Source organism: Corvus moneduloides, chromosome 24, assembly GCF_009650955.1.
Source record: "Corvus moneduloides isolate bCorMon1 chromosome 24, bCorMon1.pri, whole genome shotgun sequence".
Lineage (NCBI taxonomy): Eukaryota > Metazoa > Chordata > Aves > Passeriformes > Corvidae > Corvus > Corvus moneduloides.
The window spans coordinates 1344073-1371581 of NC_045499.1; the positions used below are offsets into that span (position 1 = coordinate 1344073).

At 50.6% G+C, this 27509-nt stretch overlaps 2 protein-coding genes across 9 annotated transcripts in view; both read left to right on the plus strand.

The window, feature by feature from the left end:
- The first annotated feature begins 2673 nt into the window (after window positions 1–2673).
- LOC116455466 (serine/threonine-protein phosphatase 4 regulatory subunit 3B-like) lies at window positions 2674–14323 on the plus strand. The gene is made up of 9 exons (XM_032133389.1): window positions 2674–2978; window positions 10350–10466; window positions 10658–10789; window positions 11519–11606; window positions 12007–12165; window positions 12319–12488; window positions 12805–12944; window positions 13407–13566; window positions 13910–14323. Exons 2-9 carry the CDS (start codon window positions 10353–10355, stop codon window positions 13982–13984), a joined length of 1038 nt encoding a protein of 345 aa, XP_031989280.1. The 5' UTR covers window positions 2674–2978; window positions 10350–10352; the 3' UTR covers window positions 13985–14323.
- Window positions 14324–17895: 3572 nt separating this feature from the next.
- PPP1R12B (protein phosphatase 1 regulatory subunit 12B) overlaps window positions 17896–27509 on the plus strand; it is a 130365-nt gene continuing 120751 nt past the window's right edge. For 5 of the 8 annotated variants that reach the window (XM_032132789.1, XM_032132787.1, XM_032132791.1 and 2 more), the window contains exon 1: window positions 17896–18252. In XM_032132789.1, coding sequence (XP_031988680.1) covers window positions 17965–18252 — 288 coding nt within the window. In that variant the 5' untranslated portion in view covers window positions 17896–17964. The remainder of the gene's footprint in view (window positions 18253–27509) is intronic. The other 3 variants (XM_032132788.1, XM_032132794.1, XM_032132793.1) reach the window with 2 other exon arrangements.

Here is a 27509-nt window from a genome sequence, read left to right on the forward strand (position 1 = left end):
GGATTTCTATTTAGGATTAATAGTAGAGTTGTTATCTTATAAAACAAAAAGGGGGAATTGTAGGTACAAAAATGCTGTTAGTGAGGACTTCTTGTTATTTTTCTAAGTCCGTGAGAGATTCTTCTCTCTCACAGAAGAGGTAGCAGGGAATGTAAACAACCAAGCCACCTGCAACCTTGGAAAGTCTTGTTTATGGTATAGTAGAAAATATTTTGATCATGGATGTTTTAGGATTTTGGCCAATCACCCCCAAGGGGTGGCTGGTCCTTTGTCCAATTAGACTATGAAGAAAAAAGTCTATAAATGAGTTTGTAAAATAATTAAATAGATCAATCTTGCTGCACAATTCCTGCCTGCTGGATCTTCTCCTCCTCCTCCTCCCTATGGCTGCGAGACATGGTGATATACCGTAGGAACCAGGCCTGCGGTAATACAAGACACCTGAAATTCTTTTTCCTATGCAACAGGTGACCTTTGTGAAGGACTTCTGTGCCTTTTCTGTCATGTTCCACCAGAACAGAGAGGCATTTTTACAAAGCTTGGCCAAGCTGGGAATTCTTCCTGCTCTTGAAATTCTACTGGTAAGTGAAAACTTCCAGCTGCTTTTCCTCAAAGCAGGAAAGGCCAGAGCCACTGGAGCCCTTGCTGGACCTGCTGAGCCCTTGTGCGTCCCTTGGCTCGCACACCCTGGCTCTGCTGATGATTTCCCAAAATATGGATAAGGATCTAGCATCAATATCCAAATAAGACAGACAAAGTCTCTCTAACAGCTTAGAGTTAGAAAGTGTATGTTTATTTCCAGCGCCGGGCAGCTGCACGGGACAGTTCCCTAATACGCAGTGCAAGGATACAAGCAAACACATGCTCATTTATCTACAAAAATTGTGAATATCTAAAATATAAATGCATATTTATAACATTTACACTTCCCATTCTCCGCTTCATGTGGAAATGAACTTAAATGTCATTAAGCATGTGTAGTGTGTTCTCTGAATTGAGTCGGTGGTCTTTTATTTGGGGAATGGTCCCAGATAGATAAAGTAAAACTCGTCTTCCTCATTTTGACCTTTTTGCCTTTCTGAACTTGAACAATCCTAATCACTTTGGTGACCTCCAAATTTCCTCTTGGGTGACTTTTGGATCGGTTCTCACAGAGGGAGGAAATTGGTACTTGTCCTTATTCCTTTAACCAACATTATCAATGTTTCTGTTTCCCATTCTAAGCACAGCTAAGCAAACACAGAAGTGACAGACAATCAATTATTCAGTAATCAGGTACTCGCATCTTAAAAACTCATTTCAGGCGCAGCTCTTCTTAACAATTAACCTTTAATTAATTCTAGCCAAGCCTAAACTAACTTCTATTTTAACTAAATTCAGCAAAGCTAACTTTCTAACTAAATCTTTAAAGTTTCTCTTAAAATTCTGTGTTTCACTGAGAGTGGAAGTGGATTGGACTGGCCACAATCCCAAAGCTCCCCCAGCTCTGGGAAGAGCCTCCCTGGCTTGTCCTGGTTCTTGTGGCGCTGCACCAGGGCCAAGTCTGTGCTCAGTGCAGTCCTTGGGACAAGGCAGGGTCCAGATGGAAGGAGACTCGCTGCCACGGGGCAGCTGCATTGGCGTTGTTTTCCTGGGGCTGTTGTGGCTCTGCTTGGAGCGGGGCCAGAGAAGTCTTTTTGGCTCCTCTGGAGCTGTTGGCTGGTTCCTCCCCAAAAGATCCTGTCCTCCTGCTGGCAGCAGATTCCTCTGTCCTGAGCAGCAGTGGGAAAACAGAATTTTGTCCCTCCTTTGGCTGGGGCAGCAGTTGCCACCTGACCATTGCAATCCAGCATCAGTGCTGCTGTTCCTCACAAACACCAGATTCCAGGGGCTTTCTCTGCTGCAGGAACAACCTGGGAACTGAGCCAGGCACAGCACTGCCAGCAAAACTTTTGTGCTGCCCCACTCGGCTCGGCAGCTTTAGGGGAAGGTTGGTTGAGCCACTCGTGTCCCCGTGTGGGACAAACACCAGCATTCCCAGGAAGTTCGAGATCAGCCTTTGAGTCACAAGCCTGAGAACATGAAGGCAGAATGAGGCACTTGCCAAGTTTTAAAACAACATGCAGGCCAAGGAAGGCCCTTCACAGACTTGACCTTAGCAAACTTAAGCTTAGCCACTCTGGGAGTGTGTCTTGTTTTGTTCAGTCCGGGTCTCCCCTTTGGGTTTCGTGTTACTGTACCATCCCAGTTTATACCCTCCTGGTTTCGTGTTCATAACCCTGCTTTCTCTATTTGTCTCCTCCCAGACCCCTGCCAATCCCTCCGGCACCCCTCCCAAGCTTCTAGAAAGTTCTGGCAGGGGCGTCGAGTGATTGGTCTTGGGGGGAGGATCCCTCCCTTCCTTTCCCGAGATAGGTTCCCTTGTGTGTCCCTCATCCCGCAGACCCGTCCTACTCCTTCCCTGATTCGATGCCTTTGTCATCCCTCCCCTGTCGCCACCCCCCCATAAAACCCCTGGCAGGCGCGCTCAGGGTTGCTCATTGCTGGACACCCCCGGGGGGCGAGGTCCCCTGTTCGGAGACACAATAAACCTTCCGGATTTCATCCACAATTGAGCCTGCCTCCTTCTTCCACTACCTGCCTCTATTGCCGTGGTCCTGTGGAAGGACCCACGAGCCAGACCTCTGGTCTCCCGGATTCCGGAGGCTGGCCCCCGCAGCCTGCTGCGTCCAGAGCTGACCGGGCAAAGTGGGAACTGCTCCAAAAAGGATGCAGAGGCAGCTTGGCGCCCATCGCGGGGCCCCCGCTTCCACCGGACCCCACGGAAGGGACTGATTGGACTTCCAAGTGCGTCCTTGGGACGTCAAGCTACCCCAGTTGTAGCACGCTCCGTTTTAGTGAGCTGCGCTCCTGGGGAGGAGGACGGTAGCTCCGCCCGCGCCAGCAGAGTCGTCCTCGGTGGAAATCGGGACGCCTGGAGCTTGCCTGGACACCAGCAGGTAAGTATTTCCCCGGGGGGGGGAACTTACCGTAAAGCCTTTCGAGGCAGTTCCCGCGTGTGGGCGGAGCCACACGAGCCGCAGTGTCAGCGGCAGAGCGAGGCGCGGCGGGACCCAGCGGTGCCCACCCGGCCGCGCGCAGCGCGTGGTGAATGGCTTCGCACAGTCCGCGGCTCGTAAGAGCCCAGAGTAGGCTGCGCAGCCCTGGAGCGCGTGTGTTGCTTGCCTCCGGCTAGTTTCGGGGAATCGGTGTCCGAGGGTTGGTTTATTTTTAAAGCTCCAGACGTCATGCTGTGGATTATGGGCACAAAATTGTCCACAGCACAAAAGGGGGTATTTTTCCAAGCTGCGGGACTCCTGGGGGGGGGAGCATTTTTCTAAAGGGTGTTTAAAACGGTTTGTGCGGTGGCTGTTCCAGCACTTCCCTCAGTGCTCCCACAGTTCGGTTTTAAGCGATCCCTTTTGGAACGCTGTGGGAGCAAGAATAGCTCAGTCCAAATTGACAAAAGAAAAAGATCTAGATAGATTTTCTTTATTATACCTACAAATTCAGTCTGCTTTAAATCAAAAAAGGGAGAGGGAAGCACAGCCTGTCCCCGGTTCCCCAGTTACCCCTAAGCCTTCTCCTAAACCCGTGTCCCCTAAACCGGGCATCCTGAAGGAAGCAAACTGCGATGCTGCGCAGGGTTGCTACCGACTCCCTGGCTTTCCTCGGGATTCTCGGCCCCCCCGCCCAGACAGTCCTGGCCAGACTGCCCGGGGCTTATCCTGTTCCCCGACTTCCCCAGTTGCTAGACCCCGGGTTCGCTTTAGTTATATTGAGAACTTAGAAAATGGATTCCCTGCCCGACGAGGACAAGATGGCGGGTGCCACATGGCAGAAACCCCCTCTTGCCCTCCCTCCGTTTCTTCATCCCAAAACCCCTTTCTCTCAAGTCCCAACCCCTTTCGTCATGACCCCTCCCAGTACCCTAACTCCTCCCACACCAAGCTGGGTCCACCCCTGTTGCCCCTCCCACTTGTCATCAGTGCACGCCCCCGTGCTCCGCCCCTAGAAGTTGTTGTAGGTCCGTGTCTGGCTGCCACCCGCTTCCTGCTTCCGGTTCCCACGCTTGGCCTTCCGGTTCCCACGGTGAGTGGCCGGAAGGGGGAGGGCCTGAGGACCGGAACCCGGAACTGGACCCCATTCCTTCAGCTGCTCCGGTTTTTTATCAAAGGTCCAGGAGAGGGGGAATGACCCACACCAACTGGGAACCCCTCTCCCATCAAACAATAAAGGAGCTTTGCAAGGTGCAGAAAGAGTTTGGGAGAGAAAGCGAATATTTTCGCGGTCTTTTAAGGGCAAATCTCTCCGGAGCAGTAATGATGCCTTTTGATTTGCGTCAGCTTTTCTCGTGCTTGCTTTCCTCAGTAGAGTTTCTGCTCTGGAAATCAGCATGGGAAAAGGAGCTCCGTTGACTCCTTCCGGTGCTTCTGCAAAGTTCGGATACGGCCGTTGATGCCGACAATCAGGAAATAACGATGGATCATCTGAGTGGCAAGGGAGAATGGGCGTTGGCGCCGAAGCAGGCCCAAGGTCTGCCTTTAGAGGTGCTGCAACAGGTCAAGGAAGCGGCCGGAAAGGCATTCCTTGGCCTGAGGCCAGACGCACCCGTGCTAACGTACTCCCAGGTCCGTCAGCAACCCACTGAATTGTTCCTAAGGTTTGTGGAGCGATTAACCCGAGCCATAGAGTTGCAGGTTAAGCAGCCGGCGGCCAGAGAGGAGGTCATCACAGAGATGGCAGTGGTCAACGCCAACCCGCAGTGCAAGGCGGCCATCCTGAGCCTCCCCCTGGACCCTCCGCCGACGATACAGGCGATGTTAGAGGTTTGCGCTGCGAAGGCGCCACACCTACAACCTGCCGGCTCGGATAAGCAGCGATCCCAGGGAACGATTTCAGTGGGAACAGCAACACACCATACTGCTGCGGACCAGAAGAGGACCGCAGGCCGAAGCAACAGACCACCTCCGGCAAAGAACAGCCAGAAGTGGCCTCAACAGCAGACCAAGAACACCTGCTTCCTCTGCGACCAGCCCGGGCATTGGACCAAAGATTGTCCACTCAAGAGACAGTTTTATCAATTTAAAAGAGAACAAGGGTCGGGGGGGCTTGAGGGCCGGGAACAAAAAAACTGAATGAGGAGCGCGCACCCGCCCCATGTGAAGACAAAAAAGGGATGGGACGCGAGGGGGAGGAGGGACAGGGGAGGGCAGATAGCGATGACACAAAATTACCAGACGTGAGTTTTCAGCCTGACTTCACTTCTCCTGCTGATGGTTCTTTCAGGTTGCAGCTGTCGACACCGCTCTTCCTGAAAACCAACGAGTGGCACGCTGCACCAGTAAGTGTCGGTGGTGAGCTGGGGACGTGGGACCCAAGCCCTAGCAGGTATGTCATTGTTGGAGATGTTAAATGCACACCACCAGAGATCGAAGTCGCTCCGGGACTCATGACATCCAGTCCCGAAGGACCCGTTCTCTGGCTGCGCTGTGTCCGTCCACCTCTGTTTCTGCCTAGAGGGCAGATGGTCGCCCAGGCTATCCCTGCAGAAGGGCCACACCCGACGGTGTGTGCCACACATGTAATAGGAACAGGGAAACCGCGGGTAGACTGTAAGATCAACAGAGGGGAAGAAGTCCTACACGTTAAGGGGCTTCTGGACACAGGGGCAGATGTGACGATCATTCCCACATGGGAATGGCCGGCACATTGGGAATTGCAAAACGTGACCGGACACGTGCAGGGTGTTGGGGGCATCCAGTTAGTGAAACAGTCCAAAAGCGTCATGCAAATTAAGGGGCCGAGCGGACAATTGGCGAACATACGTCCGTTCGTATTGGATTACAAGGAACCCCTCTTGGGGAGAGACCTCATGCAACACTGGGGAGTCACCATTGACATACCTGACCCCCCGATAAATTTTTGCGTGGCGGCCACTGAAGAGTGCCCTACCAAAAAACTGAATTGGAAAACGGACCGGCCGGTGTGGGTAGAGCAGGGGCCGCTCTGTAATGAGAAATTAGAGGCACTCGAGAAGCTCGTGGAAGAGCAGCTTAAGAAGGGGAATATCGTGGAGACCAACAGCCCCTGGAATTCCCCTGTCTTTGTCATCAAAAAACCTAACAAAGACAAATGGCGGCTCCTCCAGGACCTTCGTCAAATTAATGACATGATAGAGGACATGGGCTCTCTCCAACCGGGAATGCCATCCCCAACGATGCTTCCCCAAAATTGGAACCTGGCAGTAATCGATATTAAAGATTGTTTTTTCCAAATTCCTCTGCACCCTGATGATGCCCCGCGTTTCACCTTCTCGGTTCCGGTTAACAACCGAGAAGCCCCGAGGAAGAGATACCATTGGAAAGTGCTGCCGCAGGGCATGAAGAACAGCCCGACCATTTGCCAATGGTATGTCTCCTCCTTGCTTGCCCCAGTTCGCGCAGCCACAAAAGAGGCCATCATATTCCACTACATGGATGATGTCCTCGTGTGTGCCCCCGACAATGACATGCTTGCGAATGTGCTTGACCTGACAATCAGTGCATTGGTTGCTGCAGGGTTCGAGCTCCAAGAAGAGAAAATTCAAAGGATGCCACCTTGGAAGTACCTGGGCCTGGAAATTACAAAGCGGACCATTGTGCCGCAAAAATTGGCTATCAATACAAATATTAAGACCTTAGCAGATGTCCACCAACTGTGTGGGTCACTAAATTGGGTAAGGCCGTGGCTGGGTCTATCCAACAAAGACCTAGCCCCCCTTTTTGATTTACTAAAAGGGGGAGAGGAGCTTAGTTCTCCCCGGACACTTGCCCCAGAGGCGCGGACAGCCCTGGAGAGGGTGCAACACCTGATGTCCACCAGGCAAGCAAGCAGGTATAGACCTGACTTGCCATTTAAGTTCATCATCCTGGGTAATCTGCCACACCTGCACGGGGTTGTCTTCCAATGGGAAGACAAAAAGAACAGTAAGGAAGACCGGGACCAGAGGGACCCTCTCTTGATAATAGAGTGGGTCTTTCTCAGTCATAATAGGTCCAAAAGGATGACACGGCCACAAGAGCTGATGGCTGAACTGATCCGGAAGGCCAGAGTCCGGATCAGGGAGTTATCAGGATGTGACTTCGACTGCATTCACGTACCAATCAGGACACAAACGGGCCAAATTACCAAGGCAATGTTGGAGAGCTTGCTTCATGATTGTGAAGCTTTGCAGTTCGCTCTGGAGGGCTACACAGGCCAAATTTCCTTACACAGGCCAGCCCACAAAATTTTTAATTCGGAAATCAAATTGAATTAAATACAAAGAGCATTCGGAGCAAGGAACCTTTAAAGGCCTTGACCGTTTTCACTGACGCGTCTGGGGCGTCCTATAAGTCAGTCATGACTTGGAAAGACCCCCAAACTCAGTGGTGGGAGGCTGATACTAAGGAGGTGGAAGGATCACCTCAAGTTGCTGAGTTAGACGCAGTCGTCAGGGCTTTTGAAAGATTCCCCGAACCCTTTAATTTGATAACTGACTCTGCATATGTAGCAGGGGTAGTCTCCAAAGCTGAACATGCCATATTGCGAGAGGTGTCCAACACAGCCTTGTATGAATTGCTCTCAAAATTGGTTAGCCTAGTCTCCCACTGAGAGCAACCATTTTACGTGATGCACGTCAGGTCACACATGGACCTGCCTGGATTCATCGCGGAAGGCAACAGGAGGGCAGATGCCTTCACTGCACCAGCTGTGATGGCCCCGATTCCAAATGTATTTGAGCAGGCCAAAATCAGCCATCAGTTGTTCCATCAGAATGCGCCTCCCCTAGTTCGGCAGTTCAATTTGAAGCACGACCAGGCCAGAGCGATCGTGGCAGCGTGTCCTGAATGTCACCAATTAGCTCTTCCCGCCATTGGCACCAGCGCAAACCCCAGTGGCCTTAATAGTTGTGAGGTGTGGCAGATAGACGTGACACATGTCACTTCTTTCGGCAGAATGAAGTATGTACATGTGTCAATAGATACCTTCTCTGGAGCCGTCTTTGCCTCTGCCCACACAGGGGAAAGGGCTAGCGACGTCCAAAAACATCTAGTGCAGGCGTTCGCTACCCTGGGCATCCCCAAGATTATTAAAACCGATAACGGCCCAGCCTACACCTCCAAGGAGTTCAGGAGCTTCCTACAGCAATGGGGAATAGAGCACAAGACAGGCATCCCCTATTCCCCGACAGGTCAAGCGATAGTCGAGAGGGCTCACCAAAATATCAAGAGGATGCTACAAAGGCAAAGGTCCTCAAAGAAATTAGAATCCCCAGCTGTCAGGCTCTCAAGGGCACTGTTCACGCTAAACTTCCTCAACTGTGCCTTTGAGAACCTGAATCCACCGATCGTGCGGCACTTCGGGCGGTCTCAGCAGCTGCAAATGAAAGAAAGGCCTCTGGTGTTGGTTAAAGACCCGGAGACTCGGGAAATACAGGGCCCTCATGAACTAGTTACATGGGGGAAGGGATATGCATGCATATCCACCCCTGAGGGCCCCAGGTGGATCCCATCAAAATGGGTGAAACCGTGTATTTCCCAGCCCACTGGAGGAAGGAGTCAAGCACCCCCTAAAACCGGGGTGGGTTAACCCTATGCCCCTCTGGACCCCAACTCTGCCCCAGTTGTTATTCCCAATTTTGATACTCTTCCTTTTGAGTTTCTTTCTAGTTTAGAGACTACAGAAATGGATCCTGCACCGTCCATCCAAGCCATCGCCAGAAGCCTGCAGCTTGTCATCATCCTGCAGCTGCTCCCATGGCCTGCGTTGCCGTGGATAGTTCCCCAACGGGCAGCAAACGTGTGGTCAGTCCTGGCGCAAACCATGGGCCAAGACCACATATGTTTACATCAAGGGCGGAGAACATCCACAGACAAGATGCAGGCCATGGTGATGCAAATTCGGAAAGAAACTGGTGACTGGCCCGGCGACATCTTCAGCAAATGGGGACTATCCAGATGGGCAGGATCTATTTTCTGATCTGGACTGATTTTTCTTTTTGTTTTGTTGGTTGCCCTAATTTTGTTTGGACTCCTCAAGAGAATGTTAGTAAAGTTAATTACAAGCTCCCCCTCCCCTATGGATATTGACCGAGCCGAGGTACTCCCAGATGCAGAGACCCTGCAAGAACTGGAGCTCGAACCTACGGCTCCTGAGTTGCAAGAGTTTGAGGTCTTTTATCCGGACTCTGGATATTACCCCCAGCCGAACTTTAAACCATCTTAAAAAACAAAAAAGGGGGAGATGTGGGAGTGTGTCTTGTTTGGTTCAGTCCGGGTCTCCCCTTTGGGTTTCGTGTTACTGTACCATCCCAGTTTATACCCTCCTGGTTTCGTGTTCATAACCCTGCTTTCTCTATTTGTCTCCTCCCAGACCCCTGCCAATCCCTCCGGCACCCCTCCCAAGCTTCTAGAAAGTTCTGGCAGGGGCGTCGAGTGATTGGTCTTGGGGGGAGGATCCCTCCCTTCCTTTCCCGAGATAGGTTCCCTTGTGTGTCCCTCATCCCGCAGACCCATCCTTCTCCTTCCCTGATTTGATGCCGTTGTCATCCCTCCCCTGTCGCCACCCTCCCATAAAACCCCTGGCAGGCGCGCTCAGGGTTGCTCATTGCTGGACACCCCCGGGGGGCGAGGTCCCCTGTTCGGAGACACAATAAACCTTCCGGATTTCATCCACAATTGAGCCTGCCTCCTTCTTCCACTACCTGCCTCTATTGCCGCGGTCCAGTGGAAGGACCCACGAGCCAGACCTCTGGTCTCCCGGATTCCAGAGGCTGGTCCCCGCAGCCTGCTGCGTCCAGAGCTGACCGGGCAAAGTGGGAACTGCTCCAAAAAAGACGCAGAGGCAAGCCACCTTTAACTGACCCACACAACAAGGCAGGGACTGGCGCTGTTTAGTCTGCCTTCCAATCTATTTCAACGAGAAGAAGAAGTGAGCAGAGGAAAGAGACAGAGACTGATGTGTGCAATTGGTCCTTTAGTACAAAATGAATCAGCTGTGGATAACAGGTACAGAAGATCAGTGTCTCAGCTGTTCCAGCCAGGAAGTGGCACGATGGGAACGGTTCCTGCCTACGTGAGGACTCGCAGATTCACAGAGAGCCTTGTGTCCCTTCTAAAGGAGGCAAAGGGTGGGCAAAAGAGGTTGCTGGCTTATTGTAGTTTCTCTGGAACCATATGACTGTGTTTCTCAGAGAAACTTGGGAATGAAACCTTCCCAGAACCTTTCCCTCCCTTTGCTTTGCAGCTTTACCTGATAGGAAACAGCAAACCTGATTTACCCTACCAAATTAAACTCTTTTGTCTTAGGGAATGGATGATCTGCAAGTGGCATCTGCTGCCACAGAGATCTTGTCATGTTTTGTCGACTTCTGTCCATTCCTGGTCCAAGAATTTCTCATGCAAGAGGCCCAGCAGAGGGACCACGTAAGTAAAAGTGGTTTGTGGGTGCCTGGATAGACCAGGCTTAGGGCAAACGGGAAACAGACCAGCCAAACACAATCTCCATGTTTCCAGTTCCTTTTCATTTTTATTGGAAGAAACCAACCAGACTGATAGAAACCAGGAAACCCATTGCACTCTGATTATTGGGGGCTTACTTTGTCTGGGTTTTGCAGGGTACCGACCTCATCCGTGTGCTCATGAAGCAGCTGTTCCACCATCCTGCTGCTGCAGTAGGAGGAGCTGATCAGGTCGTGGAGCTGTTGCAGACTCTGCTCGATCCCAGGAATCTGCTGGCTACAGCTGATGTAAGGGAATGCAAAGGGCTGAAGACATGGGGCTGTCTCAGCCAAGGGAAACCCTGATCTTCTCGAGGGCTCTTCTTGTGGGCACAGCATGCAAACAGCTTGGGCTTGGGCTCAGCGCTTGGCTGTGGTGTGTGCTCTGAGCCTGAACGGCAAGAAGCTCCAAAGCAGCTGAAGTTGCCAGAGCCTTTGGCTGAGGCCAGGCCTGTGTGTGGGGCACTGTGCCCGCAGTCATTCCCCCAAGCAGCGCTTCAGGGACACAGCAGTGCCTGGCCAGAGCTCCCGCTGCCTGGGGGAGACATCCGGCAGCAGCAGAGTCCAGGAGAGGCCCTGGCACCCCCAATGCCCGGCTTCATAGCCTGCGATGGACAGGAGTAGCTGGGAAAAGGATGGCAGCTTGTCCTGATGCAATGGCTGCATTGGAGAGGACTCGAAGGACACTTTGTCAAGCCTGGCGAGTCACGGATGGATTGCCAGGATAGACTGGCATCCCTGGTGGGGATTCTCTTGGGGAGAGCAAGGTGGGCTGGATGTCTCTCAGATTCCCCCCAAAGAAAGAAATGGCTCTTTGTGCAGGGAACACCTGAATGCTTCAGGCCCCACCAGAAAGATACAGGCAGAGCTGTCGGGGCCACGGGAATTCTCTGCAGGCTCTTTCTGCTGGTACTGCGCTCTCTGATTGGGAAGGTCTCTGCCGAGGCCAGGATTTAATGAAGCCGTTTCCTCCCTTAGGTATCCAAAATAATTGGATTTTTCAACTCTTTCTACACCCGCTGCCTTCCTGTTCTGACTGCGCCGCTTCTGGCCAATGCAGCCAAAGGTACCTGGGAAATAGGGAATGAGGATTTTTCCTTGTTCCCCCCCTTGGAGGCCTGCAGTGCCTGGAAGGGACTGACAGGGGTGCTGCCAGCGATCAGCCTGCCAGGCCAGCTGGGAATGTGCTTGAGGAAAAGTGCTGCTCCCCAGGGACAGGGGTGCTGCAGGCAGCACTTTTCAGCCCCTTCTTGCCCCTCCGAGTGCTGACATGGCTTCAGGCTGTGCTTTGTTCTGTGTTTTGTTCTCCCCCAAACTTCCCCCTCCTAAAGCAACCCAGGAAAGCCAAAGCCCACTGAAACCATGTCAGGAACTGCACTGGCACCTGAGCTGGGTGGGCAGCACAGGACATCTCTTGCTTTTTATTTTTCTTTTTTGCTCATTGAAGGCATTACTTTTTCCTGTAGATGATTATCAAACAGCACAACTCCTGGCCTTGATTTTGGAGCTGCTGACCTTTTGTGTGACACGGCACAAGGAGCACATGAGGGCTTACATCTTCCACTGGGATTTGCTAAGACGAGTCCTCCTCTTGATCAATTCCAAACACACCTTTCTGGCCTTGGGTGAGTAGCCTTTGGCATTTCCTCCTGCCAGGCTGTGTGTGTCTCAGGTGGGAGGTGTTCCAGGGGACCCTTGAACTCGGGATTCGTGGGAAGGGATGGGAATGAATTGCTGCACTGCAGCACTTCCAACCCTTGCATTTCTCTCTTCACCAGGGGCTCTGCACTTCCTGAGGAAGATCATTGGCCTGAAGGATGAGCTGTATTCCTGTTACATCATCCAGGGAAAGCTCTTGGCACCCCTTGTGCAGGCTCTGCTGCAGAGTGGAGCTACGTCCAACCTGCTCCACTGGGCTGTGCTGGAGCTGTTTGAATTCCTCCGACTGGTGAGTTCAGCAGCAGCTTCAGCTCAGACACGGCTGTGGCCTCTCAGCTCAACAGGCCCAGTGCAGCCTCCCGCTTCCATGCAAGTGTCACCAACAGCCTGGGGACACTGCTGACCCTGGTGCCCCGTGCCACGGGAAGATGAATCGTTCTTTCCCCATTTCAGCTCTTGGCTTCAGGATCAATCTCAATTGCTTCCCAACTGCTCTGGACAAAAGGGCTTTGGCTCTGGCCAAGGAAGGCATTCCTTGGAAGCTTTCTGAACTTTGGCCTGTGACCACTGGAGACTGAGAGCATGTTTTGTTCCTCCTTTTGCAGGAAGATTGTAAGTCCCTGGTTGCCCATGTCATCGAGAGCTTCTATCCTGCACTGCAGTCCATCAGCTATGTGCAGACATTCCAGGGACTGAAGAGGAAATACGAGAGAGACAAGCACCGACAAAAGCAGAGCGTGCACAGGTAGGCCCCGGTCTCTGTGCTGGGAGCCTGGCTGGGACTGCCCTAGGGCAGGGCTGCTCCTTGGTTTTCTCTTTGCCAGAGGGCAGCAGGAGCAGGTGGCTGGCGCTGGCCTTGGCTTTCCTTCTGGAGGAAAACTTGTGGCATGAGAGGAAAGCCCCCTCTGCCTTTCCTTGTGGCCCCCTGCAGTGGAGCTGCTCTTGCTCCGGGCATTCCTTGCTCCTCTGAGAAAGCCCTGAGCTTCCCCAGAGCAGAATCTTGCTGTGTCCCTGCCAGGGAGGATTCAGCCTGCCTGGGCCTCAGCCGGGGGCTGCTGAGTCTTACGGGCAGGGCACAAGTGCCTGTGGAGCTGGACTGCCTTCCCAAATGGGCCACGCTCCCTCCAAAGCTCTGCGAGCCATTGCCGGTCCTGGCTGAGTCGGGAGCAGCAGCAAAGCCAGGATCACTTGTCCTGTCTCTCCGCAGGGTCCCATCCCTCTCAGGCAGAGGTGCAAGAGCCTCAGGGCAGGAAGGCCAATTGAACATCGGGGCAGACCAAGGGGGCGCAGCTCAGACAGCACCAACGAGCTCCAAGGGCTCCTCTTCCAACAAGGCGACCCCGCGCCCGCAGCTGACGGCCCCCAAGGTGGGAGAACTGGGCTGAGCTGCTGCCCAGGCCTGGCCCAGGGCAACGGGGGCTTGCAGCGGGGCTTAGTTAGGGCTCAATTCACCCCCCTGACAGCTGGGGGGTAGCCTGAAGGAAGGATGGGCTGGCCCTGGAGTCTGCTGCTGACCTGGGGGCACAGTCTGATCTCGCTGCTTCTGCATCCCTCAACTGGGGCCACTCCTGGGCTCTTGCCCTGCCCACTGGCTGCTCGGGCTGGGGCATGGACAGAGGAGATGGCATTTGGGTGAATACTCAGAAATTGTACCTTTCTGAGTATTCTTTCAAGGTGAGAATTTCCTTTTCTCCTTTTTCTTTTTGGCAGAGACGTCAGCCAGCGGAGTCTGCCAGTGATCAAGAGGAGGAGATAATCCCAAAGAAAAGGCTGCATCTGGCCTAAGGAAGGAAACCCCCATTTTGAAGGAAGAGCTGTTATTTTGGGGTTTCCAGGCTAGGAAGAGTTAGATGTTAATTAGTAGTAGTTTGTATTAGGTTTAGCTTCTGTTTGTTAAGATATTTGCTGTTTTATGTTGATAGACAAGTTGGTAGAGTTAGGTCAAGAAGTTTCCTTTCTGTTCAAGTTCCCAATAAAATTGTTTGATCTTGTTCTAAAATAGGTGTTAAGATTAATAGATTAAGGCTGAGCTGTAACATTCAGGAACTGACATTGGACTCTGTAATTGTAGAAGATGAATTACTGATAAATGTTAGTTGGATAAAATGTTCTATGGAACTGGAATGGGTGTGTTTGCCTCTTTTCCTGGGAGTTTGTGGCCAGGGCAGTCAGCCATGGAATGCCATGGGCAAAGGGGGACCTCTCCTGGTCTCGTTTCCAGTCTCTCCAGGCCAAACCAGGAGAGGATTCCAAAAGATTTCTGTGAATCTGCACGTGAATTGCTGGGGACAGCCCCAGCTTGGCATCTAAGGCAATTCCTTTGGGTTCAAATTGTGTTTATAGCAAACTTGGACCTACAGGCTGGGAAACTGCCCCAAATGTCTGTCAAATGATATAATCTGGTCTTCATATGGACATGACAGCTTGACTCCAATATGCTGTATCTTTCACAAAAAACAGGAAAAATGGCACAGATTCCACGATTTTTGGGATGGCTGTTGGTGTGGGTCACAGCCAGTTCTCCAGAGATGTGGCTGTGCAGGGCTGCTCGGCATCCAGTAGCTCAGTCCTTGGCAGAGGCAGAAATCTCCCCCAAATACGCCAGGGTAAAGTTCCTGTCAGGACAAGAAAAGGCCTGGTTTCTAATGCCTGATAGGCTCAGCCAGGCAGTTTTCACAGGAGCAGGGCCTGCTCTTGTCAGCTGTGGAGCAAACAGGGTGGGCTCTCTCCAGTTCCCATGGCTCAGGCAGGGAAGGGTCTCCCAAAGCCCAAAGGTGAACCACCAATGTAGCCATGCCCACAGCTCCAGGCCAGGGCTATGGCTCACGTCAGCCTGGCTTCCAGTCCCAAGGAATTCCATTCTGGAAGCAAGAGGGAAAAAGCTCAGAAGCTGCAGGCCTGCTCCAGCATGGAGCCAGCACACCGATCCTCAGGAAGAACCGATCCCGCTGGGAAGAGACAGACTGGGGGATGAAGACATCAAGAGCAGCCCTGAGGGGAAGGACTTGTGGGGGCTGGTGGGTGAGAGGTGGACACGGCCCATCCACATGTGGTGGCACCCAGAAACCACTCTGTGTGTTGGGCTGATCCCCCTGCATGGGCAGCAGGAGAGGGGGGAATTCTGCCCCCCTGCCCTGCTCAGGTGAGACCCCACCTGCAGAGTTGCTTCCCACCCTGGGGCCCAGCACAGGAAGGACAAGGAGCAGCAACTCCAGAGGAGGCCACGAAGATGAGTTAGAGGGTTAAGGAAAGGCTGCAAGTATTGGTATTGTTCAGACTGGAATAGCGAAGGCCCATGGTACCTGAACAGAGCCAACAATAAAGATGAAGAGAGACTATTTACAAGATCCTGGAGTGACAGGACAAGGGGGAACAGTTTTAAACTGAAAGAGGAGAGATTTAGTTTGGATATTAGGAATAAATTCCTCCCTATGAGGGTGGTGAGGCCCTGGCACAGGGTGCTCACAGAAGCTGTGACTGCGCCATGCCTGGCAGTGTCCAAGGCCAGGTTGGACGGGGCTTGGAGCAACCTGGTCTAGTGGAAGGTGTCCCTGCCCATGGCACAGGGTGGAATGAGATGAGCTTTAAGGTTCCTTCCAATTCAAACCATTCTGGGATTCTACGATTCTATGATATGAAGCATGGGAAGGCGATCACCCACCCCACACTCCATCTCCTGCTCCCAAGGTGTGTGTGCTGAGGGATCCCAGCCTGCAGCAATCCACAGCCAAAGCCTTTATCAGCCAAGGAGAACGATTTGGTATTGATTTACTGTAATTACTTTGTCCTGTTGCTTTTACACCCACCTCAGCAGCCACTGCCCTTACCACCCACTGTCAGGAGCTCCACACTGAACTCTGTCACATGAAGCCCTTGTCCTTGTTGCTCTTCTCTGAACCATTTTTGTTCCAGTAATTCCAAACTCGAGGTTTGCGATTTTATACTGTTGTGTCAACCATAACCTGGCCTTTCTATGAATATTGAGCAGCCCTTAATGTGGCTCCTAACTCTGTTCATTAGAGTGGGTCATGCTGTTTTGCACACTGGAGATACCTGATACACGGCTCCACAGTTGCTGGGGGTTTCCCCGGAACTTTGCTGAAAACTGCTGGAGTTGTTTTAAGGCTAACGAGCAAATGCCATCTGTTCTGGGGGATTTGTCACTGATCGTTCAGCAGCGTAGCCATCCTGAGACTCCTCCAGTGAACAGTTTGGAGCAAATCCTCCGCTTGGCAGAATAACCTGACGGAGAGGGGCAGCCCCTTCACTGAGAACACTGAACTTCTGTGGTGATGCTCAGCGGGACGGGACGGGACGGACGCGCAGCCACGAGGGGGGGCTCGGGGAAGGCGAACGAAGCCAACCCAAACGTCTCATCCCAAACCTTCAGCGCTGCAGCAGGTGCGGCTGGAAGGGAGCAGCCGAGGGGCTGTGCCGGAGGGAGCCCCGCAGGTCTCCACTCGCCGCCTGGGAGACGCCCGGGCTCGGGCTTAACCAGGGGAAGCCAGACATTGAAATACCAAATTTATGCAATCACGCATGTTTGTCCCCCGCCATTTTCCCCAGGGATTCTTTAAATACATCTTTAAATGCCCCGTGAATCAAAGAATCAAAAAATCTTGTAATATTTCTTCTCTAATGTCTGTAACTTTACACAAATCCTGTATTAGTGTGGTGGAAGAGTTGCACAAAGTTCTGAGAAACCTTGCCTTCTGAGCTTTTCAAGGAAGATGAATTTGGTTTCATGAAGGTTTCAGAACTCCGTACTTTTTTTTTTTTTTTAATTATGTTCCTTGTGCCAGGGTTAGAGAGTTTTCACAGACTTACTGATGATTATTGCTTAGTTCTTGCTTGCAAACCTACAGATTCCGGCAGCTCCTCAACAAAATCAGCCACTGTCTGACTGGCAGCTGCTGGACCGAGCCGCTGTGGGAGCTCCGCACCCTCCCTCTGTCCGTCCCGATGGCAGCGGGACATTTGTCCCGAGACTCCAGAGAAGGGAACGGAGCTGGGGAAGGGTCTGGAGCCCCAGGAGCGGCTGAGGGAGCTGGGAAAGGGGCTCAGCCTGGAGCAAAGGAGGCTCAGGGGGAACCTTGTGGCTCTGCACAACTCCGTGACAGGAGAGGCAGCCGGGGGGGGCTCTGCTCCCAGGGGACAAGGGACAGGACAAGAAGAAATGGCACCAAGCCAAGCTGTGCCAGGGGAAAGTTTCGGTTGGCTATTAGTAAGAATTTCTTCCCGGAAAGAGGGCTCAGGCATTGGAAGGGGCTGGCCAGGGAAGTCGTGGAGTCCCCATCCCTGAAGGTGTCCAAGGAACGACTGGACGTGGGACGCAGTGCTCTGGGCTGGGTGACCAGCTAGCAATCGGGCACAAGGTTGGACCCACTGATCCCAGACGTCCTTTCCACCCTCAGCGATTCCGGGATTCTGTGACTCTGGGCAGGGCGGGACCCAGAGAAGCCACAACAATGTCGCCCAACCCCGCCCGCACGCGGGGGCTGCCGGGAGTTGTAGTCCCGGTCGCGCCCAGGTGCGGCGCCGCGCAGGGGCCGCCGGGAGACGCGGCCGCCCCGGGGCAGGTGCGGCGCCGCCCCCGCCCGAACTACATGTCCCGGGGTGCCGCGGGGCGCGCGCGGCGAGGGCGCGGCGGCGGCGGGGGCGCGGCGGCGGGGGCGTAGCGAAGATGGCGGCGGGGGCGCTGCGCTCCGCTCCGGGCTGAGCGCGGCGCGGCGCGGCCCCGCGCCTCCCTCAGAGCGGCGGCGGCGATGTCCGAGCCGGAGCACCTGGGCGGGAAGCGGGCCGAGTCGGCGCGGCTGCGGCGGGCCGAGCAGCTGCGGCGCTGGAAGGGCTCCCTGACCGAGCAGGAGCCGGTGGCGGCGGGGGGCGGCCGCGGCCGGCACCGCGGCGCGGGGGGGTCCCGCGTCCGCTTCGAGGAGGGCGCCGTGTTCCTGGCCGCATGCTCCAGCGGCGACACGGAGGAGGTGAAGAGGCTGCTGGGCCGCGGCGCCCGCATCAACACCACCAACGTGGACGGGTTGACAGCCCTGCACCAGGTACCGGGGCCGGGAGGGCGGCCCGGCTTTGGGTGCTCCCGGTCAGCACCGGGCCGGGGGGCACAGCGGTACCTGCGGCCCCGGCCGGGGGTGTTGGTAAACAGAGGGTTCAGTACGCTTTGATCCGAGCCCCGTCCGGCGCGTTCAGCCTGTGTCAGAGCACAGACCGAGGCGGTTCCAGTGGGGCAGCGCGATGTACCAACTTCTCAAAGGGTTATTAAGTAGGTTAATTAGCAAAATAAAGCGGGGGGCTGGCAGGGCTGCGGGCCTGGCTAGGTGGCCAATTTATTAATTTTTTGAAAACTTGGGATGTGATTGGAGTCTCCTGAAGTGGCAGCAGTGCCGGGAAAATTTCCCGGGAAGAGTGCGGATTTTGCAAGGTCAGGAGTGTCTGGTCAGCTCCTGTGTTATGTTTTATCAGTTGCCTTGAAACTCCTTGGCAGAGAGCAGAGAGCGCCCACATGGCTGATAAGCAGCGTAGATTCTATTAATACTCATCCAAATGTGAAGATGGTACAAAGTGGTTGCAGGAATTGGCTGCAGAGCGGTGAAGCCTTGACTGTCAAGAAACATGTGCTGTGTTCTAGCCGTAGCTTTTGCTGCTCTTGTATAAATGAGCAGGAATGCGAGGGAACATGCAAAATTGCCACTCTGGAATATTGGGAAACCTTTTGCTGTCCAAGACTGATTGAGAATTTAGCAAGGCGTGTGAAATCAGTGTCCCAGATTGGTGCATCTGGTCAGTGAAATGAATCTGATTTGGATCTAGGCCAGCTTTGGGAAGAAAATTTTCTTAGCTCAAGATAGTGTAGATTAAGCATGTAGTGTAGCAACAGAGTGGGAAAAAGAGCACAGTTTAGGAGTAACATCAGGAAGTAATGTGTTTGTAAAGAATAACGCATTAACAGCACTAATACCAGGACAGTTCTTGAGTTTATCAGGATTTCCTCTTTGCTGGGCTGATGTTACTGAAGCATTTGGGACGTACAAGGCAGTTCAGGAGCTTGCTGGCTCCTGGCTGTCAGGGAACAAGGGGCAGGGAGATTTATTCATTTTGGTTTGGACTTCCAAAAATAAGTTGTGAAGCAAAGAGCATGCAAGCTTACAGACTGTCAGGTTGAATAAGACCTCAGCTGGCAAAGCAGTGACCTTTGTAATGGCTGGGCCTTTCTCTTGCTTATTTGTGGCGTTTGATATAGCAACAGTAAATAAATTGCACTGCATTAGCAACCTCCAGTACAGCACATGTACATTTATTATCAGATAAATAAGCAGTCCTGTAGACACTAGTAAGAACCAGCTACTGAAAAGCTGGTTATTCAAAGCATTTTGACAGCCAGGAAGGCTGAATTTAAGGTGGATGCATGGTAGAGTTGGGATGACTTCATGAGGGCTTTCTAGCCAGGATCAGTTGTTGTGATCCCCTCAGAAGGGTCCGGGGCTCTTGCTGATGTGGGCAATGTGAGGTGTCTGGTGAAGTGTGCTGGACTCCGATGAGAGGCGATGAGCTCAGCAAGGTCACACTCCTGGAGACCGTGGCAAGCCATGTATTGACAGGCAGGCTGCAAATTTAATTCTGTATACGTAAAGGGTACAGAATTGTATCTTATATGCCTCAGGAGCACGGTATCGGGTGACACTGACCAGTAACACCTAGGGCTTGATACTTGGAAGAGCACTGGGATAAGTGAGCAGTGGAGCAGATGCTGGCAGTACCAGCCAGCTGCTTACGTGAAGTGTTTCTTCACAAACTTGACAGGAAGGGAGGGTGACGTTACTGTGATCGGAATAAAAACTTTGTTCCAATGTCCCATGGATGTAATAACATTCTTGCTGAAGGGTGACAAGATGTACTTGCACACCTAAATGGAATAAATGCTGGTTTGTTAAAGGTTTTGCTGTGCATTTGTATCCTGAGTCTGTAAATCTCTATCGGATGAAAATGTTTATTAGCATGGTCGAGGAGGTTGTTACGAGTTCCTTTTACTGAACCTGTCCAAAATAGATTTGTTTTCATGTTGCTTGGAGAATAATGCTGCCTATGGTAAAGTGTCAGCCGAGGCCAGTTAGGTTGGGGGTCCCCAGAGGACTGATTGACAACTGGAATGATGCAGTACATGTGAGGATATTTAAATAACTTCTCTTTGTATTAGAAACACAACATTACATTACAGGGCAGATGGTAGTGACAGTCTGCTCTTTTTTAATACCTGTGCAACCAAATGGCCACACAGTGAGGAAGGAAATCCTACATATTGAAAAGAGCTAGCTTTGTTGACAGAAAGATCAGGTAAAATATTTTTCTTTGGTTAAAGAATTAAATATGTGGGACTTAAAGCGAGAGTTGCTCTGAATGAGCAATCAGGTCTTTCTAGGTAATGGAAGGGTTAACCAAGTCAATTGACTTAATTTGTCAGAGTCGGCAGCTGCTTCCACAGAACCTAAGTCCAATCTTACAAATCGGGTTAGTTTGTTTGAAGCGCAGGGTGGCCCCAAATGTTGTGTGTGCTCACAAAGGTAAAATTACACTTTCTCTGGTATCTGGGCCACTGTGGCTAAGACCCATTGTGTACTTGCTGTGTGAGAAGCTGGCTTGGCTATTTATGACCACAAAGCTCTATTTTGAAAATAACCTTTTAAATTACAAGTGGTGTTTCTGAGCCTGCAGCTTGTGTCATTGCCCTTTTTGGGAGGCATCAGGTGCAGCACAGACCTGCACCACAGCCAGTGTCTGGAACCTGTAGGGTGGCTTCAGCTGTGCTTTGTCTACCTCAATGCCTGCTGAATGTTGCTTGTTGAGCACCAGTCCCGTATTTTCAATGATTAACTTAGACTATATTCACTGAATTATTTTTGACAATGGTTTTGTGTCTAATGCAGAATGGAAAGGGAGATATTAATTAAATGTGAGTGAACATTTAGAAATCAAGAAAACTGCTACCAGCTGGTGAAATGACTGGTGGTGGCAGTTGAACTTCTCTAGTGTTTGCAGGGGGTGGGAAATGGGTAAGAGCTGCTCCTGTGTCTCATTGGTGACCCATAAAACCAAAGAGTAAACTTGTATGAAAATTGAGTCTTAAGGGAAAAACATTCTGCTGCTTCTAGTTGGGAAAGCATCTCCCAATGTAATAATAGCAATGCTTGTTTGTCTTCAAGGACTGGTTCACAAAGGATGACAGCAAAGATTGTTTATCCTCTATCTGCCCTTTGGTGATTTACTCTCTGTTTCCCTTTGGCCTGTTCCAAGAAGAAGTGAGTTGCTCATGAAATAACTCCTGTGTCATTTACAGTACTCTGTAGTACCTTGGCGCTCGTTGTTCACTTTGTTTTCAGGTGCTGGGTGCCTGTGCTAATTCAGGAGCTGCTTCCTGAATAGTCAGGTACTTTGTGCAGTGACTCTAGGTTAGGTGGAGGCTGTTTGTTATTCCCAATTTGTTTTTCCTCCTTCTGAGCCAGAGCTGTAAAACTGCAGGCAGGTCTGGTTGCTCCTCAGAGCTTTATAAAGCAGCATCCATGTCAAAAGGTTTGGGCAATTTTCAGTTGCTGCACAGCAAATTTGCTCTTTCCTCACACAGGTTATGTGCAGCTGTAACAAAGCAGGAAACAGTAGAATTTTTGGACAGTCCAGAAACCAGACAGAGGTAATAGAGGGCACTCTGCCCCATCACAGAAGTCTGGAGACTGTTGGAAGAGTCATTGAGGGGCTAACACTGGCGCAAAATCTGGGGACTGAGGGGAAGGAAGAGAGGATTCCCCCACCACTGCCATGTTCACCACTAAACCATGTCCCCAGGTGCCACAACTATACACTTTGTGAACACTTTCAGGGATGTGACTCCACCACGTTGCTGGGCAACCTGTCTGTGCCAGGGCCTGACCACCCTTTTGGGAAGAAATGTTCCATAATATTAAACCTAAACCTCCCCTGGCACAGCTTGATGCCGTTTCCTCTTGTCCTGTCCCTGTTCCCTGGCAGCAGAGCCCAATCCCCCCTGGCTGCCCCCTCCTGTCAGGGAGTTGTGCAGAGCCAGAAAGTCCCCCCTGAGCCTCCTTTTCTCCAGGCTGAGCTCCTCCAGCTCCCTCAGCCTCTGCTGGTGCTCCAGACCCTTCCCCAGCTCCATTCCCCTCTCTGGACACAAAATTTTTTAATCACCAAGAGCTAACAGCCAGTCTGTGCCTTGAAAGGTGAGGAGATAACACAACTTACAGTGGCATGAAAACTCTGGAATGAATGTTCAGGTGCCCCATCTTTGGGGCATCACAGCTGTGGTTTAAGGTAGTTCAGCTTCTGGTCTTTTAAGTTGGTGATGATAGCATCATAAATCAGGCTGCGTTTTTTAAGATTGGGTGGCTGCATTGCCTAAAAATACATTCATTCCTAGAATAGAAGGTTATGTAGGGAGAGTCATACCTTTCCCACCGCCCTGTGCAGAGTTCCTTTCTGAAGGTGTTCTTCTGCCAGGAAAAATAGAAGTTGCAAACTTCTTGTGCTGCATGTAAGACTGCTCATCAAAGTGAAATATGGCCCTGTCAAAAATAGGGTTTATCAGTAGGGTGAGTAAAGTGGGGTTTTTTGGGTTTCAGTTATAAATGGGAATTCAGTAGCATGTACCATCCCACAGTGCTCTGAATAAAGTGAGAGAGCTTGGAAGATGCCTACAATACACCAGGAATTTATTAGACAAAATAATTAAAATCTAAAGTGCTGTTTTATCCACCTCATGCTTTTATCTTCTTCCTTTTGGCTTACTCAGTCCTTTTTTTGCCTTGATGTTTTGTCCCTGTGGGTTCAATTGTCTGTCCCTTGCATCTCTATTTCCAAGCAATCTCCTGAGTGGGCAGAATTAACTCTAAGACTACACAAACTAACCTTGGGCTGCAGTTAGAGCCTGGGAGAGCTGCTACTTCTGGCAGCAGGGCAAGAAACCTTCCCCTGGTTTGGGGCACTTTCAACTGGTTGGTTTGGCTTCTGGAAACCAAAGACAGCCACATAATTAACTCAATACTGGGTGCTTGGAGGAAGCTCTGCATTTTAGTAAGTAGATGGGTATTTGGGAGGGGAAATGTGCATCTTCATTGCTTCCTTCCTCAGTCTTTGTTTATTCTACCCAGTGATTCCATGCATCAGGCTCCGCTGCTCTCCATAAACACTGAGCAAGGGAGCTGGTGGGATTTTCAGCAACAACTTCCTTCATGGCAGCAGCTGGAAGTGCTGACCCTCGTCCCTTAGTGCTGCCTGTGGAAGGGTTCTCATCTCCACTAGAGCTGCTGGGCAGTCTGGAGTTCTGGCCCCACGTGGAAAGCTCATTTGGAAAGCAAAGGTATTTATGGGAAAGCTTGTTGTGCCTAATGTATGCTGAAAGCTTTCTGACTTGTTGTGCAAATGAAATTCTTGAGCCTGCATCAGAGGTGGAGACAAGTTTTCCATGCTGCATACTTGTCTGAATCAACATGGTTTGATAAGACTGAAAGCCAGCTCAGCAAAAATGCAGGAATGAGCAATGAATGCAGTGCCTGGACAGTCCCTGCTCCAGCAGCACAGGGCCCTGCAGCTCCAGCTGGCATGGCAGGAAACCTTCAGTGTTTGTGCTCAAACATTCAGTACATTTATGTGCAGAACTCTCAACTGTAACCTAGATGAAACCCCCGTCATCCTGGCATCATTTTGTGCCATTTATAATGCCTCTTGCTTATTTTAACAGGGAGTGTTAGGGCTGGGATCTGTTTCTGTTTCAAACAGTTTTAGAGATTTAGAATTCAGACTAGGTATTGTAGGGCTTGTGAGACATGGCAAGTGCTGTGTTTTGTAATATACTGAGATAATAACTGACTAATATTAAATTATAGGACTTCTGAGTTGGTATGCTGGCTCCCGGTTGAGGATTATTATATACCATAAGTCAAAAAGGCCTGTCAGACTGTGCATATTAGAGCCAGCAGTTTTAAGAAGGTTGGGAGAGGGGAATATTACATAAGTGGTTGTATAAATTGATATTTTATTCTTTCTAGCTTTTGAATACAAATGAGGGCAGGTGGAGCATTAAATATTCTGAAAGATGGTTTTTTAAAAATTGTGTTTGTCCAGAGGACTGGAGTAAAAAATGAAGGAAAGAGAAACCCAGTACCTTTCAGGGGAATGGCAGCCCCTGCTGTGCAGTGACAGGATCCCCAGCTGAGTGAACCGTTTGACCTAGTGATAATGCTATGGCCCCAGCACAGTGAGGGTGCCCAGTATAAATCCTGGGATCTGAGTCTGCAGTTTATTTTCAGCTATCCTTCTAAAGGGAGGTGCTACAGCTGTCCCTGCAATCTCCTTTCTTGGGCTGCAGCAAACTGATCTGCACAGGGAGGAAAGGTGCAGCTCGCGGGAGGAGCTGGGCCATGGGCCTTAGCAGGAAAACTTCGCTTACTGAAAATTTTGAGACCAGGTTGGACAGGGCTTTGAGCAGCCTGGTCCAGTGGAAGGTGTTCCTGTCCATGGCAGGGTGTTCAATGAGATGAACTTTAAGGTCCCTTCCAACCCAAACCAGCTTGTGATTTTATGAAGGAACGATTTGTGGGGGTTTAGGTACCTATTTTCATGGGGCTCACTTCAGCATGAACGGACTTAAGAGCAAGCTCACGGTGAGTATAGCCTGTCCAGGCCTGTGCAGAAATGCTTCAAGCTCCTGTGAATTTGAAATGGAGGCAGTGGGATCCAGAGTATGGCTATGAGATGAAGCTCCAACCTGCACAGCTTCAGGGAGCCAAATTTTGTTTCCTCCCTTCACTCCAGAGTGTTTCCTCCCTTCACTCCACCTCTTACTGTGGTGAAACACGACCTTTCTTAAATACTTAATTCTTAGAATGTTTTTCAGAGGAAATTTGCTTTTCTAGATTTCCAGGCTAGTGAGCACAATACCACACATTGCTAACAGCCAGATCCCAGGAGTCAGGCTTCTCTTTTCACATCAAGCTGTTGACAATCAAGGACATCAAAATTCCTGATTTAGACACCTATGTAATTTCTCATGACAGTTTTCATTCATAATAATTACAATGTGCAGTACTTACAAGTGATTAGTATTTTAGAAAATACATCCATGTGTTCTCTTGTTAAATATTTTCCTGTTAAACAAGTTTTGGAAAAATTGGTCTCCTTCCAGCTTTAAACTCTAAACTTAAATACAGGCTTTGCTGATTGGAAAACAACCAAAATAACTGAAAATTCACTCTTTAAGAGTAAATGGTATGATTTTTGTAGCTTGTCTCCTGCGGCTGGACAAAATAGAACACTCAACTTGTAGGAGTCTCACTGGAAATGTTTCTATAATACAATAAGCTGACCTTGCAGAGGGACACAAGCAGCTTCAGCGTTGCTTTTCCAGCATTCAGCCTTGCTCATAAATCTTTGTGAGATGTACAGAATGTAGAGTGACCACCTGCCATTAGCTTTTTATGTGTCACTGCCTTTTCAGGGTAAAACTAAACCTGGCCCCTGTCTGATCCCCTGAGCCGGAGCATTGATTTGCCACAGTGATTGCTCACCATCCATTTCTGGAATCTCTCTGAAGCCACCTCCTATTTATAATTCGTCATTCCCTGCTGTATCAGTTAATGTGATTTCGTATCAAAGCCTGATGGTTTTTTACACCTGAAATGGTGCGATAGCAGCAAGTCCTAGTCCAGGCTTGTCTAAACATAAGTGCTGGCTTAGCGAGGGGACTCCAGCAGTGGTTTAGGGAAATGAGGTGGCTGTGTGGGGGCTCTGCCCAAACCTAGCTTCTGTCTGTTTAGTTTGGACCTGTAAATAGAGTAGCTTCACCCAGAGGAATGTAAACCAGCATGAAGCTGGTACGGCCCGCAAAGGGAGCTGCTCCCACTTCACCACACGGGCTTTGTGCTTGAATTGAAGCATCCAGAAGTGCTGCTGGGTTCATTCTGAAGTCAAAGTATGAAATATCCTCATCTTCCAGGATTTCAGTTCATATGGATTGTCAGCCTTACCCAAAACAACTATTAATTATGAATTATCTTGAGTGACAATTACTAAAAGGGGGAACTTTTATTAAAAAGTGGCTTTTTACACAGGCAGATAGCCATAAGACAAGCGGGAACAGTTTTAAACTGAAAGAGGAGAGATCTAGTGTGGATATTGGGGAAAAAATCTTCCCTGTGAGGGTGGAAGGCCCTGGCACAGGGTGCCCAGAGAAGCTGTGGCTGCCCCATCCCTAGAAGTGTCCAAGGCCAGCCTGGACAGGGCTTGGAGCAGCCTGGGACAGTGGAAGGTGTCCCTGACCATGGCGGGGGATGGAACTGGACGAGCTTGAACTTCCCTTCAAACCCAAACCAGCCTGGGATTCTATGATCTCTGACAATGTGATACTTTATGTGAGACATGTAAATAGGGATTTCCCCCTTGGAAGATTGGTGGGACAGGGGAGCTCTGACCCAGCTGGCTGTGAGTGAAGTAGCTTGCTTTATTGTTTTGGTACGTATGTATGTGTGTATGTGTATATATATATTTATATCATTGCTCTGAGTTACATCATTAGCAGAGACCCTGCCTGTGCCAACAGAAATCATCAGAATATTTACCTTAAATACTGTTGTGGTACTGGAGGATGAAATGTTCTAAATTTTTATCTAGCAAACCATTCTTTCTACTCCATTTGCTCTGTGGTTTCTGTAAGTGAGATGACACAGTGTAGACAGGTTTGGTGGTTTTGTGGATAACAACTAAATTGGAGTAACTGGTTGCATTAGCAGAACCAACACATGTCCAGGAAGAAGTGCACATCCTGAGCCTGGGCAGGAGCCTGACTGCTCCAGTGACAGCCACACAAACACTTCACACTTGCCAGGTGTCTGATTTAATTTTTTTTTCAAGTGCTGTGATCATGCCAATAGTAGTTTCTGTGCTAGTGAACCCCAGGGCCTTATTTGAGCCTTTTAATGAATATAACAAGTGATGTTGGTATGACTGACATGTTGCATTTTGGTGTTACCAAAAAATGTTACACTGGCCAAGATGCTTTCAAAGCAACTTGATGGCAGTGAAATGCTACATTCTAGCCTATTACCAGATCATCTTCCATTTTTTATGCAAGATGTGGGTTTTAAGAGTTTGCAGCAAATATTTCAAGCAGAATTGTGAATTCTGGGCTGAAATAGCTCTCTAGAACAGAGGTAGAAAGAGCTCCTGACTTGCTTCCAAAGGAGACAGTGTCTGGGTTAAACCTTCAAAGCTGATCCCATCACTTGATGCTGGCTTTCAG